At 37.1% G+C, this 16189-nt stretch overlaps 1 protein-coding gene across 10 annotated transcripts in view; it reads left to right on the forward strand.

Moving 5' to 3' along the window:
- The window catches only part of TRAF3 (TNF receptor associated factor 3), a 70950-nt gene that overhangs the window by 44597 nt on the left and 10164 nt on the right, over positions 1-16189 (forward strand). For 6 of the 10 annotated variants that reach the window (XM_062627986.1, XM_062627983.1, XM_062627987.1 and 3 more), the window contains 4 exons: positions 4339-4419; positions 7106-7180; positions 8981-9073; positions 13334-13474. In XM_062627986.1, the coding sequence (XP_062483970.1) occupies positions 4339-4419; positions 7106-7180; positions 8981-9073; positions 13334-13474 (390 nt within the window). The remainder of the gene's footprint in view (positions 1-4338; positions 4420-7105; positions 7181-8980; positions 9074-13333; positions 13475-16189) is intronic. The other 4 variants (XM_062627988.1, XM_062627989.1, XM_062627992.1 and 1 more) reach the window with 4 other exon arrangements.

Below are 16189 nucleotides of genomic sequence, written 5' to 3' on the forward strand. Positions count from 1 at the left end.
AGACAAGTAGCATATTGTGAGTTAGAAGTATAAGGCAGAGGTTGAGAAAGTCATACCTACTTTACATATAGAATTGTAACTTGACTGTGTTTGTGTTATTTCACATTGAACCGAGTTATGCTGAACCTCTCCTGCTGTAATTTTAACACTTTGAAAGAAATTCTGTTTGTATAGTTTCCATAGTTTGACAGTCTTGGATTTTCAGTATAGTAAGAGTGATGAGAATTTAATTTTCATTTGTGTTCTTGTGTATTGTTTGTTAGGTGAAGTTTCACAACAATAAAAAAGCATTCTTTGCTCAGAGATGTTGTTACAAAAAAGTGTAGGTAGAATCACACCAAGTTCTGATTTAGATCTGGCTTTCAGTTATTTGAGTGTATACTTGCAAGGGCTGGTACTTTAATTATTGTGCATTTACCTAGCATAAGGTATGAGATGTGAAAATCAAGCTTATACTGTGTTTATTCTTACTCTGATACAGAGGTGAAACTGCGTTTAGTTAGGTTGTGAATGCTGTTCTCCCAGGGTTTTCTTTAGGCTGGGAACCGATGTGAGGCAAAAGAGTGACATTAAAGAAAGTGTAGTATCTTAACAGACAAAATCACTGAGTACTAAATATGTCTTGTTACACAAACTGGATTTCCATATCTAAGCAACATGCTCATAGGTTCTTTGGCAATTTCTTTTTATAGGAGCAATGTAGTTAAACTTGTCAGAGTCTTGAAATCCTTCTTAGGTTGTGAGGAACATAGCATTCTGGTTTAGTTTAAGAGGTTTCTCTTTTGTAAGATGTTGATGGGTTTAACATTTATGAAATCTTTGAACTAGTGGTACCTTTCAAGATACTTAGAAGCTGAGACAGCTTTAGTCTATCAGATTTTTAGTTCACAGCAAAGCCTAATTTAGTCATACACGTTGGAAACAAGAATGGCATATTACTCTGAAGTAGAGAACAGAATGTGTGTAAATAAAGTAACTGCTCTCCAAAATCCCAGGTGATGGAATTTTGAGTTGCTTTAAGAGGTAATAGAAATGGCTTATCCAGAGAGCCAAAGAGGTTGGTTAAAATGTAGTTTTATGTTGAGATGTCACTGATTGTATTAAAGTTGGTACCGCTGTACACCTGCCCTTAAGAGTTCTTAACAAATCCACATTTGTAAATCAGAACATTTCCAAGCAGTATTATGTGTTTTCATGTTATCATTGGCTTATGATGACAGTCATGTTCAGAAACATCCTGAATGACCAAGCAGCCTTTTTTCCAACCGGATTTGCCTATCCCACATTGCCCTTTTAGTCCTCATTGTGTTTGTAGTAAGCATGGGTAAAGCCTTTCCCAAATCTTCGTTCGCAAAGCCAGGCCATCAATCAATCAATCAATCAATATGTTTCAGTACGAAGAAAAAGGACAGTTTTGCTTCCATGCTGCTTTAAGGGTGTAGAAAGCTCTGCAATTAGAAAATTAGCAATTGGCTGCTGTTTTTAGTTTTTTTCCTAGATTTTAAAAATTTCAGTTACCATAGAAATACAGATTTTTCTTGTTGTGGCCTGATAAAATGTTACCTCCTACTTTGGTAATGAGAATGAAAAGCTGAGTGAGACTGTACATTTGTAAGAAAGGCTCCTATTGAATTCTCATTTGAGTTTTGTCATGCAGAGCTTAAGTTCATTTCTAGCCTAAAATTTTCTCTAATGTAATAATGACTAAATCAGGTCTCAGTGACTTGAACTGAAAATGGAGATAAAGGAAGCGTACTGAGGAAAACGGTATGCAAATGGAAACAAAAATAATTTTACCAGAGTATGTATGGTTCCTATCTTCATAGAATCCCATGACCCATGGGGTAGGAAATCCCCATCATTGGAGGCAGACTCTTTAGTTAGAATTAGTACACTGGTTCTTAGACTGCATTTGTCTTGCCTGCACTGCCACAACGTGGGATAACTTCTCAATTTCTTTTCTTTTGTTTGCATCATCTCAAAAGTTGGGTTTTCTTTTTTCATCCTATACTTCTGGCAGATAAAGATGGTGTGTTTTTAAATCAGAAATCAGCCTGAAATGCTTCTGAATTACTCTATTTTTCATAGAATCATACCATGGTTTGGGTTGGAAGGGACCTTTAAAATCATCAGGTTCCAACTTCTCTGCCATGGGCAGGGACACCTTCCACTAGACCAGGTTGCTCAAAGTCCCATCCAGCCTGGCCTTGAACACTTGTAGGGAGAGGGCAGTCATAACTTCTCGGGAATCTGTTCCAGTGTCTCAATTAGAATTTCTTTCTAATAACTAATCTAAATCTACCCTTTTACAGATTAAAGCCATTCCTCCTTGTCCTGTTGCTACATGCACTTGTAAAAGTGTCTGTCCAGATTTACTGTATCCCTCCTCTGTTACTGAAAGGCTGCTAGAAGCTTTCCGCTGAGCCTTCTCTTCTCCACACTGAACAAGCCCGACTCTCTCAGCCTCTCTGCACAGGAGGGGTGCTCCAAGATCCTCTGATCATCCTGGTGGTCCTTGTCTGGACTTGCTGCAATAGGTCCATGTCCTTATTTCTGGGGCTCCAGAGCTGAATATAGTACTCCAGATGGGGTCTAATGAGAGCAAGTAGAGGGGGAGAATCACCTCTCTCAACCTGCTGCTCGTGCTCCTTTTGTTGCAGCCCAGGACATGGTTGGCTTTCATAGAATAGTTAGGGTTGGAAAGGACCTCAAGATCATCTAGTTCCAACCCCCCTGCCATGGGCAGGACACCTCACACTAAACCATGCCACCCATGGCTCTGTCCAGTCTGGCCTTGAACACCACCAGGGGTGGAGCATTCACAGCTTCCCTGGGCAACCCATTCCAGAGCCTCACCACCCTCAAAGTAAAGAACTTCTTCCTTATATCTAATCTAAACTTCCCCTCTTTAAGTTTTAACCTGTTACCCCTTCTCCTATCACTGCAGTTCCTAATGAATAGACTATCCCCAGCATCTTTATAGGCCCCCTTCAGATACTGGAAGGCTGCTATGAGGTGTCCACACAGCCTTCTCTTCTCCAGGCTGAACAGCCCCAACTTTCTCAGCCCGTCTTCATACGGGAGGTGCTCCAGTCCCCTGATCATCCTCTTGGCCCTCCTCTGGACTTGTTCCAACAGTTCCGTGTCCTTTTTATGTTGAGGACACCAGAACTGCACGCAGTACTCCAGGTGAGGTCTCACAAGAGCAGAGTAGAGGGGCAGGATCACCTCCTTTGACCTGCTGGTCACGCTCCCTTTGCAGCCCAGGATACAGTTGGCTTTCTGGGCTGCTGTTAAACAGCTCCAGTCCCAATAGTGACCCTTGAGGAGCATTACCTTTGGTGTCCATCTGGACCTTAAGGCATTGACTGCAACTATTTGAGTGCAACCATTTAGGCAATTCCTTATCCACCAAGTGGTCCATCCCTCAAATCCATGTCTCTTCAATTTAGAAACACGGATGTCATTCAGGACAGCATCAAATGCTTTCACATGAGTCCAGGTAGATGGACTTGGACAGGTTTTCTCTGGATAATTCAAAAAACTACTTAAAAGTGCTTCTCCTTTAAAATTTGTACTTGGGTAGTATTATTGTGGTCAGTAGGAAGAGGATTCTGCCACTGGAATGGGATTACTCTGGTATATCTTGAAGTCATTGGAAAGGCTCCCCATGGTTTCAGTGGATGGGCCCTGGAATGTGGAGTGAAGAGAACTGGAGAGAGGGCTGAGAAGTAGCATGTTGTCTTTTTATCATGAACTGAGAGTCAGTGTTCCAGCCTTTGCCAGATACTTTGAGTAGGTTAGAGAAGAGAGGAAGGGAAATAAAAATTAAGGAATAGATGATAGAAGGGAGTATTATTTTTCTATTTTTCTAGTTGTAGTTGGTAAACCATTAAAGTTTGTAGGGCAGTAGGCTCCTAAAGCTGCGTGATATACCCTTACTAGAAAGGGTATCTGCAGTGGTGCTGCTCACTCTTAAGGATGCCCATTTTTGTCAGTGTTCCTTTGGCAAGAAAACTAGACTTCTTGTTGTTTCATTGCTCTAAGTGAAAACAATAAAATGGGAAGCAAATAACTTCCTACCCTGCATGAGAAGATACAACCACCCCTTAATTTTTGCTTCAGAATGCAAGCATATCTATTGAAAGCATAAACTGACGTTTAAGCAATTACAGTTCTGTAACTGCACAGTTGGGGTAAACACTGAAAAAGGTTGTGTGTGTGTTTTTAATTACTGTGGGATGCTTTTCTTTGCAGGTAAGTGCTCTGTTTAATTTCAGAGTGAGAGTTGATTTGTGGTTTGTTTGCCTTTTTTTTTTTTTTTTTTCCCCTCTGTAGAAACATGAAGATACAGACTGCCCGTGTGTCATGGTTTCATGTCCTCATAAATGTAGTGTTAAAACACTCATGAGGAGCGAGGTAAGAAGTCATGCTTAGTGTTGTGCTGAAAAATTAAATATATCTTTTTAGTAAGATCTCGCAAGAATTTTGCCAGAAGCCATTTTTTATTAAAATGTGAGATCTAAAGAAAAGCTTTTTCTACCACACAGTTAAGTGTGATAACACCCAAATATTTTTAATGATTTCTTGAAAAACTATTTAAAAAGATGTAATTTCTGAGATTTGTGTTATTATTACACTTTGCTTGCCCAAGATTAGCGCATGTCTTTCCTGCTTCCATTTTTACTAGCTCTTCCCCTGCACTTCCCCCATTTGAAGCATTTGTTGAGTGTAATAGAGCAGGATCTTGGGTAGTTAGCTTATCTTAAAATAAAAAGAGGGATTTAATATTTAGTGCACATGGACAGGAGTTAGTAAAGACTGGAAAAATCATATAAATGTGTAGAATCATTCAGTGGGAAAACTTAAGTTATTATTAAGTCTGTTAAATTTGAGAAAAAATAACTGACACACATAATTAGTGTAAGATACAAAGTAATATCAGTGCAAAGTTCCAACAGCCAGATGCAACAATGCATAAAAATGTCTCTTAATGTAGAGAAGCTTGTAGGAATATTATAAAGACCAGAGTAAAAAAATTAAATCTTTTCTTGTTTGAGCAGATGTATGTTCTTGTGCATTAAACAATTTAAGTAGCATCTGTCAGAGTTGATGTGTTTATTTTTTTTTTTTTCCTAAAATAGAACTTATTCTCCAAGGATGGGGAAGAGCTTATTTAAGTCTTCAGCTCTCTGTAAGCCTCATTTAAAGAAAGTTAAGTTTCTGATCTGAGGATAAGCTTTTCTCTTTTCTCTGATACTTACTTCCTTAGTTGGATTTATAAGATTTTTCAGTTACACTTGTAAACTATTAATCGAGTTGTAGTGCTCAAGGGATATAAGGCACCTGCCAAACACGGGGGTAGTCTTTTCCCCCATGATAATGAAATACATGATAGATACTGTACCTATTAGGAGAAATTGAGCAGTTAAGAAAAGAGAAAATACGTACATTGAGCCAATTCTATGAGTGCTTTCTTCCAAGTTTAGATCCTGGTTCTGGAACACTTGGGCATATTCTTACATCCTCAGTGGTTACTTTGAGGTATATCTGAGTGCTAGTAGGAATTGACCCATTAAAGGCTGGGTTGTTACACATATAGTCAGAAGTGGATTCTGAAACGACCATTAGCAACAGAACTTTAAACAGTCATCTTGCCCTGCATCATCTGTTGCTGTTTGCTGCTTAATTTTTTTCTGATACTGTGAAAATGTGATATTACTTAGCTGCATGGCTAGGGACAATGACTAATGTGGAAAATGGGAAAATGCCTGCCTAACAGTTTGAGAAAATTCTGTAGCGTGCAACAAATGACTATCTTACTGTAGAATAAAAGGCAATTTTTAACGTTTAATTCATAACTCTTTGGCAGACTTCTAGTTTAAGAAGTTGAAAATGTGGCATTCTTGTGAAGCCTGTTGTACTACATGTTTCTCTCTTATTTGGTCTTACTTTTTTTCTGAACCACCTGTCTTGAAACTACACTCTGAATTTCTGCAGGTAGTGTTTAGAACATAATAGGTGTATATCAGAGATGAGTGACCCATTTCATCTCTGTATCAGATTTTAGAGACAGACCTGTCTTTACCACAGCTATGTGTCCAAAGCAGCATTGGTTCACTACTTCTTCCCATGGAGGTGGATGAGCTGAGTCATGTGGGGGCTTATGGTGTGGGAATTTCAAATGAGTTTTTGAAACCCTAAAGAGTGATGCAACTGAGGAGCTGCACTCTAGCTCCTGTCTGCTTTGAGGGAAATATGAACTGCAGATCATGTTTTTGAACAGGGAGTGTTTATTGCACTACCCCTTCCAGAAATGGCTCTTGCTCCAACTTTCGGGCAGTTCGCATCCAGCTGCTGCCCTCTGTGCTGCAATGGCTTCTGTCTGTATATGTGTATATGCTTCTGTGAATTGGTTCATTTTTAAATGAAAAGAGGTCTGTGCTTATAATAATCCAAGATACTGGAATAAATCTCAATCTGTGAAAAATGCAGGCATTTTACTAATCAGTTTTACTCCGGTGTACTGCATTTTCTTTAAAATTACTGAACTGTACCTATTCTAAAACTCTGTCTGTTTCATACAGTACTTGTTTAGTCTTTTTTGTGTAACTTAACTGTTAAATTCAGGCATGGAGAGAATTGCATGTTATGTTTTGAAAAATCGATTCCTCATGAAATTAGAATTAGAAAAAATGTACTACAGTGAAACTGATCTTCAGACTTGCTCAGAGCAGCAGTAAAAAATCACTTGTTGAGAAGAGATTAGCCATTCTCTAAAGTCAAATGAAATCATATAAATAATAGTAGTGTGTTCTTTCTGTTTGCTTTTTTTTTTTTAATTGGGTTGCCTACTGAAATAGTCTTTAGTAAAAGTTTCACTGTATATTAAATGTATCACACTGTATACTGTATTGGCATGTGCGTGTGGTTTACATATGTGTATATATAGTATTTGCACTTCAGACTGGAGAAAATATACACACGTGTATTGTATGTTCTGCAAATGGCACACAATACAAACCTGATAACCTGTGCCCTTTATGTTTTAAGCATTATCATGCAAACGTCTTTTGCCAAAACTCACATTTTTTTCCTATTGCAGTTGAATGCACATTTGTCAGAATGTATTAATGCCCCAAGTACCTGTAGTTTTAAGCGTTATGGCTGCACTTTTCAGGTCAGTATATAACAATTATACTTCCCAATTGATGAAAGTCTGCAAATAGAACCTAACTCTTTGACATGAAAGTTCTGGACTTCTGTAGTCTTGGTTAAGAAAAAGTGATCCAGTTGCACCAAGTGATTATGCAGCAGATGTTTGGTTTTGCATTTTAAAAATAAACAATATAAAAAAGCCCACACATTCCTGCAGTGGTTTGGGAGTTCAGTTATTATGTGCATCATGTTGAAATAGGAAGATGATACATTTGAAGAACTTTTAAACTTAGAATAAAAGGGAAGTTACTTTTGTTCTTCAGAAAATAGACTAGTAACTTCAGTTGTTTCTATGAAAATATATAATTTTCTTGAGCTAAGTATGTTTATATTTTCTCTCATTTGTGTGTCTTAGTATTTTTATTAAGGTTAAGCATAGGTTAACACACTTAACATGTATTTTTATGTGCATTCGTATGTCTCTGTGCACATAGGTGTATAATCAAAGCATAGCTTGACATTTAAAAAAAGAAGTTGTAGGTTTTAATCCTGGCAATCCCTGCAATATTAAAAAAAAAAAAAAAGTAAGAAAACCAGACCTCAGAGTTTAGTTTCAGTATTTTTATTTCAGTCTCTTCCAATATTCTCCTTCCCTTGTCATATATCTTGGGGAATTTGGATGCTTATATAATGAAGAGATTAGGAACCTTCAGAAACTGCTGACAGGAAAATATGGAGTTTATCTGACAGTGTGATTCATTTGTTAGCCCATGACAACTTTGAGAGACAAAAACTGTAAGCAGCAACACTTCTCAATAAATTACTTCCTGCAGGTATTTCCAGGTTCTTAAATACGAGCATTCATCATTTTAAGAGTTAACAGTAATGCTCTTCATGGTAGAACTGATCAATGCTGTAACCCTGCCCACTGTTATGTCGTATGTATTGCCATTCATTTTATGTATGTATATGTGTGCATATATGTACATATATCCACATATATATTTTTAGTAATTTATATAGAGTACATACCTTGAGGATCATTGAAACCCTTTCAGTTGTTCTGCAGCATATCTACCATCAAAGCTAATATACTCTGCATTGCAAAACACTAATAGAAGTAGGTGTAATGCAGCAACATACAATTAAAGTAATATGGTCTGCATCTTATGTACTCTGTATATGATCTATGTGTGTTCTGTAAACTTTTTATATAGTGGTTATTTGTAACAGCATTTCTAGGTTGTGCAGAGGCAGCATATCCGAATATCATAGAGCAATCATGGTAACATCTTAAGATGACAAACTAGGCATTGTAATATCTCAAAATAGTTTATAAAGCTGGCAGCTTCCAGTGATGATAAATTTATCTTAAATATTTGTCTTTAATACTCAACTGAGGGAAAATTCAATGCTTATGAAGCTGTTCATGAAATACAGCAGAAGTTTTAAATTACAGTTTGGGGAATTGGACTTTCTAGGTTTTGTATGACTCAAGAGTTTTAGTGTGCTTTATTTAGTGTAAAGCTACACAGAAGACTCTAAAATACAATTCATTTTGTAAATCTTTTTCATCTTTATTGTCTCTGATGTATCAGGCACAGTGGATGGAGATATATGGCAATTGTATAAAACACATGCAGTATTAAATGTGTTCCTGACTTGCAAATTCCTGAGTAGATTTCCCTTCTCTCTACAGTTCTGCAACGTGCATCTGTGAACCAAAATATGTAGTGTTGGCTCTATGTCTTGATATACTCTTTCTTTATAGGTTTAAAAGGAGTGGAATTGGCTAAAATGTATAAATTCTTTGTTGTCACAGGGAACAAACCAACAAATTAAAGCACATGAAGCCAGCTCAGCAGTGCAGCATGTTAACTTATTGAAAGAGTGGAGCAATGCTCTAGAAAATAAGGTATATCTTCTACTCACTTCTAATTTTCATTGATTTCTTTACATCATATAAAAGTACTGGAAGAAGCACTTTTTTTGTGTGTATAACAGCTGTTCAGCGGTACAGCTAAAGCACCGGTAGGCTCCAAAAGCCATTTAGCATATCTGGTACCTTTGTTAAACAAAATGCTGTGAGAAACTTGGCTTCACAACTCCATATACAATTTTCCTCATTGGTAATTTAATTAAAACACTATCTTCATGTAGATAAAAAGTCCAGTATTAAATTTCCTCTCTGAGCTGCCTTCTCACAAAAGGGGAGGTTTCAAAAAGCTGTGGCAGCTATGAGCTGTATTTTTGCTACCTCAGTATTTTTCCAGAGATAACATTATTAGAAATAGCATGTAATAAATCAGTAATTTTATTTATTTTTGTTCTTTCTTGCTCTCCAAACTTAGTGACCTGCAAAGGTTAATGAAATTAAACATACTATAACTCCTGGGCATGACGATTTCTAGTTTTGTGGTAGACCACAGTGAAGTTCACGTTGCAGTGCTTCCTTGGGGCTCCTGGTTTTAGACTGTTTGCAGTTTGGGAGGTGCTGGAAATCGTATCAGTATCGGCTATGATCTATCATGTAGATGACTTAGCCATCTGTCTGCAAATAAAATTTAAGGCATTTGATATACAAATGCAAAACTTCAGAACAAATCACTGTTTTGAGGTTAGCAAACTCTACCTAATAAGCGTATTCTTTTCTTGACCTGCAGTGATCCCATGTGCATGGGTTTCCAGCAAGTTACTACAGCTACAGAAAGTACAGTTTTAAAACAGAAGTTAAACAGCAACAGCAAAATACGATTCTGGTTTTTGTCCCCAGCACAGTTTGTCCCTGGACTGCTTGTTTTTGAACTTAAGGTCCCATGAGGAAACCACTGAACCTGGGAATGGTCTAGTGTAGTTTTGTTTTTTTTGGGTAGAATTTTACTACATGTGTAGGTCTTAATTTTGATGATCAATAACAATACTTAAGTTTGCTTTTGCACTTGAATCTCTTTGTTAATGTAGGAACTATACACTTTTTGATTTTGACAGATACAAATTCATATCCTTAGTTCTTTTTTCATTAGTCTTGATTAAAACAATACAATTTATTTTACATCCTAGGAAAAAAAAAAAACACAAGTTCCCTGTGACTTCCATATAGATTGTTCTGCCTTTAGTCAGTGTCCTGAGAGGTTCTTTGTCATTTAAAAAGTGCCTAGCAGTTCTATGTTTGTCTCTTAATAGAGCTAACAGAATATACACTTTACTACTGTTATGTTCAATTTTTGCTTTAACTTTCATTTAGGACATAACTTCTTATCATTGTTTGTCCATTTATATATATATATTTATTTTTTTTTCCTTTTCACTTCCTGCTTTGTAGACTTCTTCCTATTCATAATAAAGAGTTGAATCACTGGAAATCCCAAGACTGTGCCAAGTTACCAGAATAGCTAACCACATATCATATGTCAGTGACTTTATTTTAGAGAGGGGTAACAAAATGATTGTAACTTTGTTGTTCTTTTCTTTGAGAAATAATGAATCAATAACAGTGCAAAGTTAGTTTAGCTGATGAATATCACAGAAATCTTGGCCTTGCTGAAGTCAGTGGAAGTCAGGTTGGTTTTTTCTGTAGTGTCAAGATTTCATTTGGGGTACTCACTGTGATGTGTATGGAAGAGAAAGGAGAAGTTGCCTGCTCCCAGTCACCACGCTCTTTAACAGTGCTTGTGGATTATGCAAACTGAAAGTCTTCAGAGCTGCAAAGCTTGTGTTACCAGTTTAGTATTTTAATGGTGCTGTTGGCAAAGAACAGTAAGAGAAGGTCAAATGTAAAATCTTGAATCAAAACCTTGTGGGTAAAGTTAAAATTTCATGCTTTGTTCACTCTGTGATGGGACAGACTGAACTCCCGTGGGTTTTGTGATCTTGGAAGTAATGAGTTGAACATAAGTCTCTCTTCATGTGACTTTGTCACATTCTTAAAGAAATGTGGTATAAACTGTTTTCTCTTTTTTTAATACACGACTTAAACACGGGGCCTTTTTAATCCATTTCTTTGTGGTGTGAAGTTTCTTCCGTTCTTTTTTAGTAAGCAATAATAAGGAATAGCTAATCTGAAAAACTGCAGAATAGAGCATGCTCTGTCCTAGCAATATTTAAAATAGGACAAGGAAGTAAGGGAAGTTGAATGTTGCAGTTTGTAAACAGATGCTGTTTCCTTTACTATGTTTTTTTTAACTAGAGTTCCAAAGACTTGTGTCAGATGCAATTAAGAGATTATATTTAAAGATTTCTTATTCACAAATTACCACCTAACTACAGCTACTAACTTAGCAATGACAGATGACTAAGGGCTGCAGGACATAATTCTGTTTTTCTTGTGTTCTGTAAAACTGCGTGAAAATCTCAGTACAAGACAGGCCCATGTTTTATAACTCAGTACAGAAATGGAAATGTAATGCTAGTGACACAGAGTGTAACTGCCTTATGACTGGGAGGCCTGGGGAGGAAACAATGAGAAAAGGGGAATGTAAAGATCACAGTTAACTAAAGAACTCTGATTCATTAAGGAAAAGGAGGATGCAGAAAATTAAAAGTGGCTACCCAGCAGATCTGAAGTATGTGGAAGGCAAGGATGCTGATTTAAATTTAAACTTGTTCTTGAAAATTTTCTCAAGTACCTAGGCATGCATTCCTTCAGCCTCAAGATTGTTTCTCTCTCTGCAGTGGCAAAAAATAGGTTTGTCTCATTTCTGTTGAGCCTCTTCTGCCAGTTTTTCCATATATAAAATGGGGAACTAATGTATATGCATATATGCACACATGCTATGGTATATTGAAAACTAGATACCTATGTGTTATGGGCCTATGTATTTTTGGGCCTGTGATGAACCTGCTGAATGCCTGTGGACTTCACAGGTCTTGTCTAGTTTAGGCTAGTATAGAGATTGAAATTACTTGCCCTTTTGAACAGGCTTGCTTCTTGAGTCTAGGAATATGACTCAATAATAGTGATTCTACTGTGACATTAGAGGGCAGTTAAGGTGGTGGAATTCTACAGTGGTATCTACATCAGAAGTAGTATAAGTGGCATGACCTCAAGGTAGCACTTGTATTGGTAGTGGTGGTGTATATTTTTAGGGGGAACATGACACATCCTAAGTGGTCTTAATGTGGAGCATTTACCAAGATTTTCCGGGGTCAGAAATGGTGCTGCTTCTTATCCATATAAAGATCTATGTGTGGAACTAGTCAGGGCATTTCCAATGTAATTTTGTGTCAAGTGTATTTTCTCTGTGTTTTTGCCACTGAATTATCTTACCTGGGGAAAAAAAAAAAAAAAAGATTTTTTTTTTTTTAATGAAAAAAAAGCAAGCCACCACCAAGTGACCCCCTTCCTCAAACCACATTAATGAGCAGAGCACAAAATACTGTAACAGAATATTTACTGTATTACTTTCATCCCCAAGGAATAGGTATTATATTATACTCTTCTAACAAGGCTCATGTTTTAAAATCAGAATGAGTCACTAGTGAATGAATTCATAAAATGTCAATACAGAGAGAGAATATAATCCTCTGCCTGTAGCTCTTTAGTCTTTAGTACTAGTAGGCACCATTGGATTTTCCTTCAAATACATGGATCCCTTCTGTATTCACTCATTTCAGGAGTTTTCATCACCATATTTTGTGAAGCCAAGCCAATCCCATGCAGATGATGTTTTTCCTTAAATTTGCTATCACTCAGGATAGATTGTGATAGGTGGGGAAGATTAATATTCCCCTTCCCGACCAGCTTTTCATTTGGTCAGATTCTCCTCTGGTATCCCTTCTATGCTGGGCTTGAGTTCTTTACACTGGTCTAGAGCTAAATAGGTTGATTCTTCCAAACTCCAAGCAACTCCCAAGTCAGTCAGTGGAAACCAGGAAACCAAGACATTAAATAACAAACTGAATAAAGAAAATAATATGCTTAGAGACAAGTTATTTTGCTGCTTGTGTATCCCATCTGCAGTTTCATTAGCCAAAGTTGTACCAATACCACACTGTGGAAGTGAAAAAGTAGCTATCAGAAAGTTTGGGTTTGTTTATTTATTTATTTATTTGCAAGATATGAGAGAGATTTTACTAGGATCTCATCCCTTTCATATGTGTAAGGTAGTTTAAAACTAACAAAGTTATAGGTATTTGTAATAAACTTTGGCAGGAGTAATTGTAGAATTTTTTCCAGGTGGCCTTGCTCCAGAATGAAAGTTTGGAAAAGAACAAGAGTATACAAACTTTACATAATCAGATTTGTAGCTTTGAAATAGAAATTGAAAGACAGAAGGAAATGCTGCGGAATAATGAATCTAAAATACTTCACTTACAGGTAAGAAATTCAGAATCTCCCCATTGAAGCAGAAATGGTAGTAGCTTCTGTTCTGTGCCTTTACACTTGTGAAGTTAGGTGTTCCAATTAAAAAGGGGGGGGACAGAGTTTACCCTATTATAAAGCTACTGTGATTATTCCCCCTGCCCCTGGTCAGTAGCTGGTTGGTCTGTTGGAGTAAGATACTTCACTAAAACACTGCAGCTGCCTAGCCTATGTTAAAACAAAACACCCTGTTTAAAAAGGGGAAAGATTGAAATTAAAATAAAAAATCTTATCAGAGGAATAATCGTAACTATTTTGTCTTTTCTCCAAAAAAATAACTGCTTGAGGAGCTACTGTCAGACTGGAGAACTGGAGAAAAAGATTAGCACCTTAAAACTGTCATATATATCATGTGTGTTTCTTTTCTACTTGCTGCTATTTTAAAAACTATTAATCATGACTGAGATCAGTCTAGTGTGGAATTAATCCAAATGTAGTACAATGCATTTGAATCCATGTTTGTTGTCCTTCATCTGAGGAAAATGTATCTAATTATTCCTTTGCTAGTAGGTCTCAGTTTCTTATTTTGTGGTCTGAATCACCTGGCTACAAGCCAGCATCAAACTAGAAATTCGCTGGATGCTGTAGTGTGGTGCTTCACCCAAGCTGAAGTTCTTTACCTTGCATTCAGAGCTGGCCTGAAATGTGGATGCAGGGAATTTTGTGCTAGTTTGCATAATAGTTACCACAATTAGGGAAACCTCAGGAGATATTTAACAAGCTATTGTGCAAGTATCCTTTACATGTTATTTTGGTATGCCTCCTGCTAGACTATCAGCTGTTTCAGCATTTAGCTTAAATGAATGTAAATAAAATGATCTTTTGTCACTTACTATTCACTTCATATGAAAATACAAATGTTGATACTCAAGCAAGATATAGTTACCCAACCTAGAGTAAGGCTAAATTCAAAGGATAGCACGTTCAAGAGCTCAGTGTCTTGAGGCCCTCAATGTTGATTTATAAGGAAACCTTTAGGTTTGGCAACAGCAGCGTTTCTCTTTATAGTACTTACTGTTTTCCATGTTGTGCCCACGTAGTATCCAGTTTAGCCTGCCTTAGTCATTGTTATTTGGTCTGATGATAGTCTGGGATATGGCTGCATACTTACAATATTGCATTCTGACACTGGAAAGCTAATCCTTGTATGTATTGATATTGCTGATTGAATCTACCAGGAGGTAAGTTAATTTGTAACCCTGGGGTTTTTACACATGCTGTCTCAATAACCAGTGATGAGAGGGGAAATGGCAAACACATAGAACAGAGTTTTTCATGATTGCCTTGATGACAGATTGCAGTATCTTTGATTTCCTCAAGCTGTATGTGTAAGCAAAATCAATTTTCAAATGGTGTATGTTTAGAAAAAACTCCACAGAACAATATGGTAGTCAGATTCCAACAGGTAGCTTTTTGTTGGTAATAAATACTAGAGAGGATGGGTTTTGTTGGATTTGTTTTGTTTTTTTTTTTCTTTTCTCTTTCTTCTTCCCCTACCCTTTTTACTTCTTCTCACCAGCTATTTTAGTTTAGTTATTTTAAGCCAAACTGTGTTTTACACGTGTTTCAACCTGATTCCTTCCACTTACTGTAACTTCTGGTTCAGTCAGGTTGCTAAGGGCATCCTGGAAACACACCTCAATATAGTTAGCCTCTGTTACCTACTAGGTGCTGAAGGAACTGGTTACCTGTTCTGAGCCATTCTTTTTCTGGGTTGTGTTAAACAGCCATGGCTTTGTAAGAGCCACAGATATTTCCAGTGTAGAACTAGCCATTTCAGGTCTGGGCAAGCAATGCTTGCCTACTCCCCCAAGTCCTATAGCATGCTAATAATTTCTCGTACCTTTTTGGTATTACTTGTCACGTAACCTTCTTTGGCTTGGGAACAGCTGTTTCACTGAACACAACTGGCATCATCCATACTGTGGGACATTTAACACAACTGGTGCATCAAAGGGGTCTGGGCACTGTTGGCAACCTCAGCCTTGAGATGTTTTGATTCAGATTCATGTTCTATCCACTGCTCTCGAGGGGAAAGTATTTTTACTAAGAGTTTGCATGATACTTTTTCAACTGCTGCCTTCTGGAAAGGAAATTTGACATCCAGCATCTAGTGTGGGTAGAACGTGGAATGATAGTAGTGAGCAAAGTCTGAAGCCGAGTGTGGGCATGAGGTACTTAAAAGACAAAAGAAGCAGTGACCATATCAATATAGAATGATTGGATTGCTAGTACATTCCTTCAAAGGAGGAGGATACATGATTTGTTTTCCTAGTCAAGTACTGCCTTTGATTCCTTTTTCCAGTGTGTTCTTTAGCTTTTTGTTTTTTTCCACATAGTATCTCCAAGCATGAGGGATGTTGACTCCCTGTAGGGTAAAAAGATAAAGATCCCAATGCTTTTTAAAAATGAGTTCAGGTCTTATTTCTGATTATTCTGTATCTTTTGAATTCTTATTAAGAGGTAGAGGAGATAAAATACTACATGCTTGCCAATGTGTAGTAGAAGCAGCTAAAACCAGAATTGTTTCTGCATGTAGAAAGGTAGAATATTGCACACAGGTTGGTGAAGAGAAGCTGGTGCGTAGTAACAACTTTTAGTAAACTTATCCCAAAAGAATAGCTTACAATTCTTCTGCATCTGTACCACTTTCCCAGTTCATCTAAAAAT

Source organism: Pezoporus occidentalis, unplaced genomic scaffold (assembly GCF_034315485.1).
Source record: "Pezoporus occidentalis ecotype Australia unplaced genomic scaffold, CSIRO_AGI_Poc_V1 ctg31, whole genome shotgun sequence".
In the NCBI taxonomy this organism is placed as follows: domain Eukaryota; kingdom Metazoa; phylum Chordata; class Aves; order Psittaciformes; family Psittacidae; genus Pezoporus; species Pezoporus occidentalis.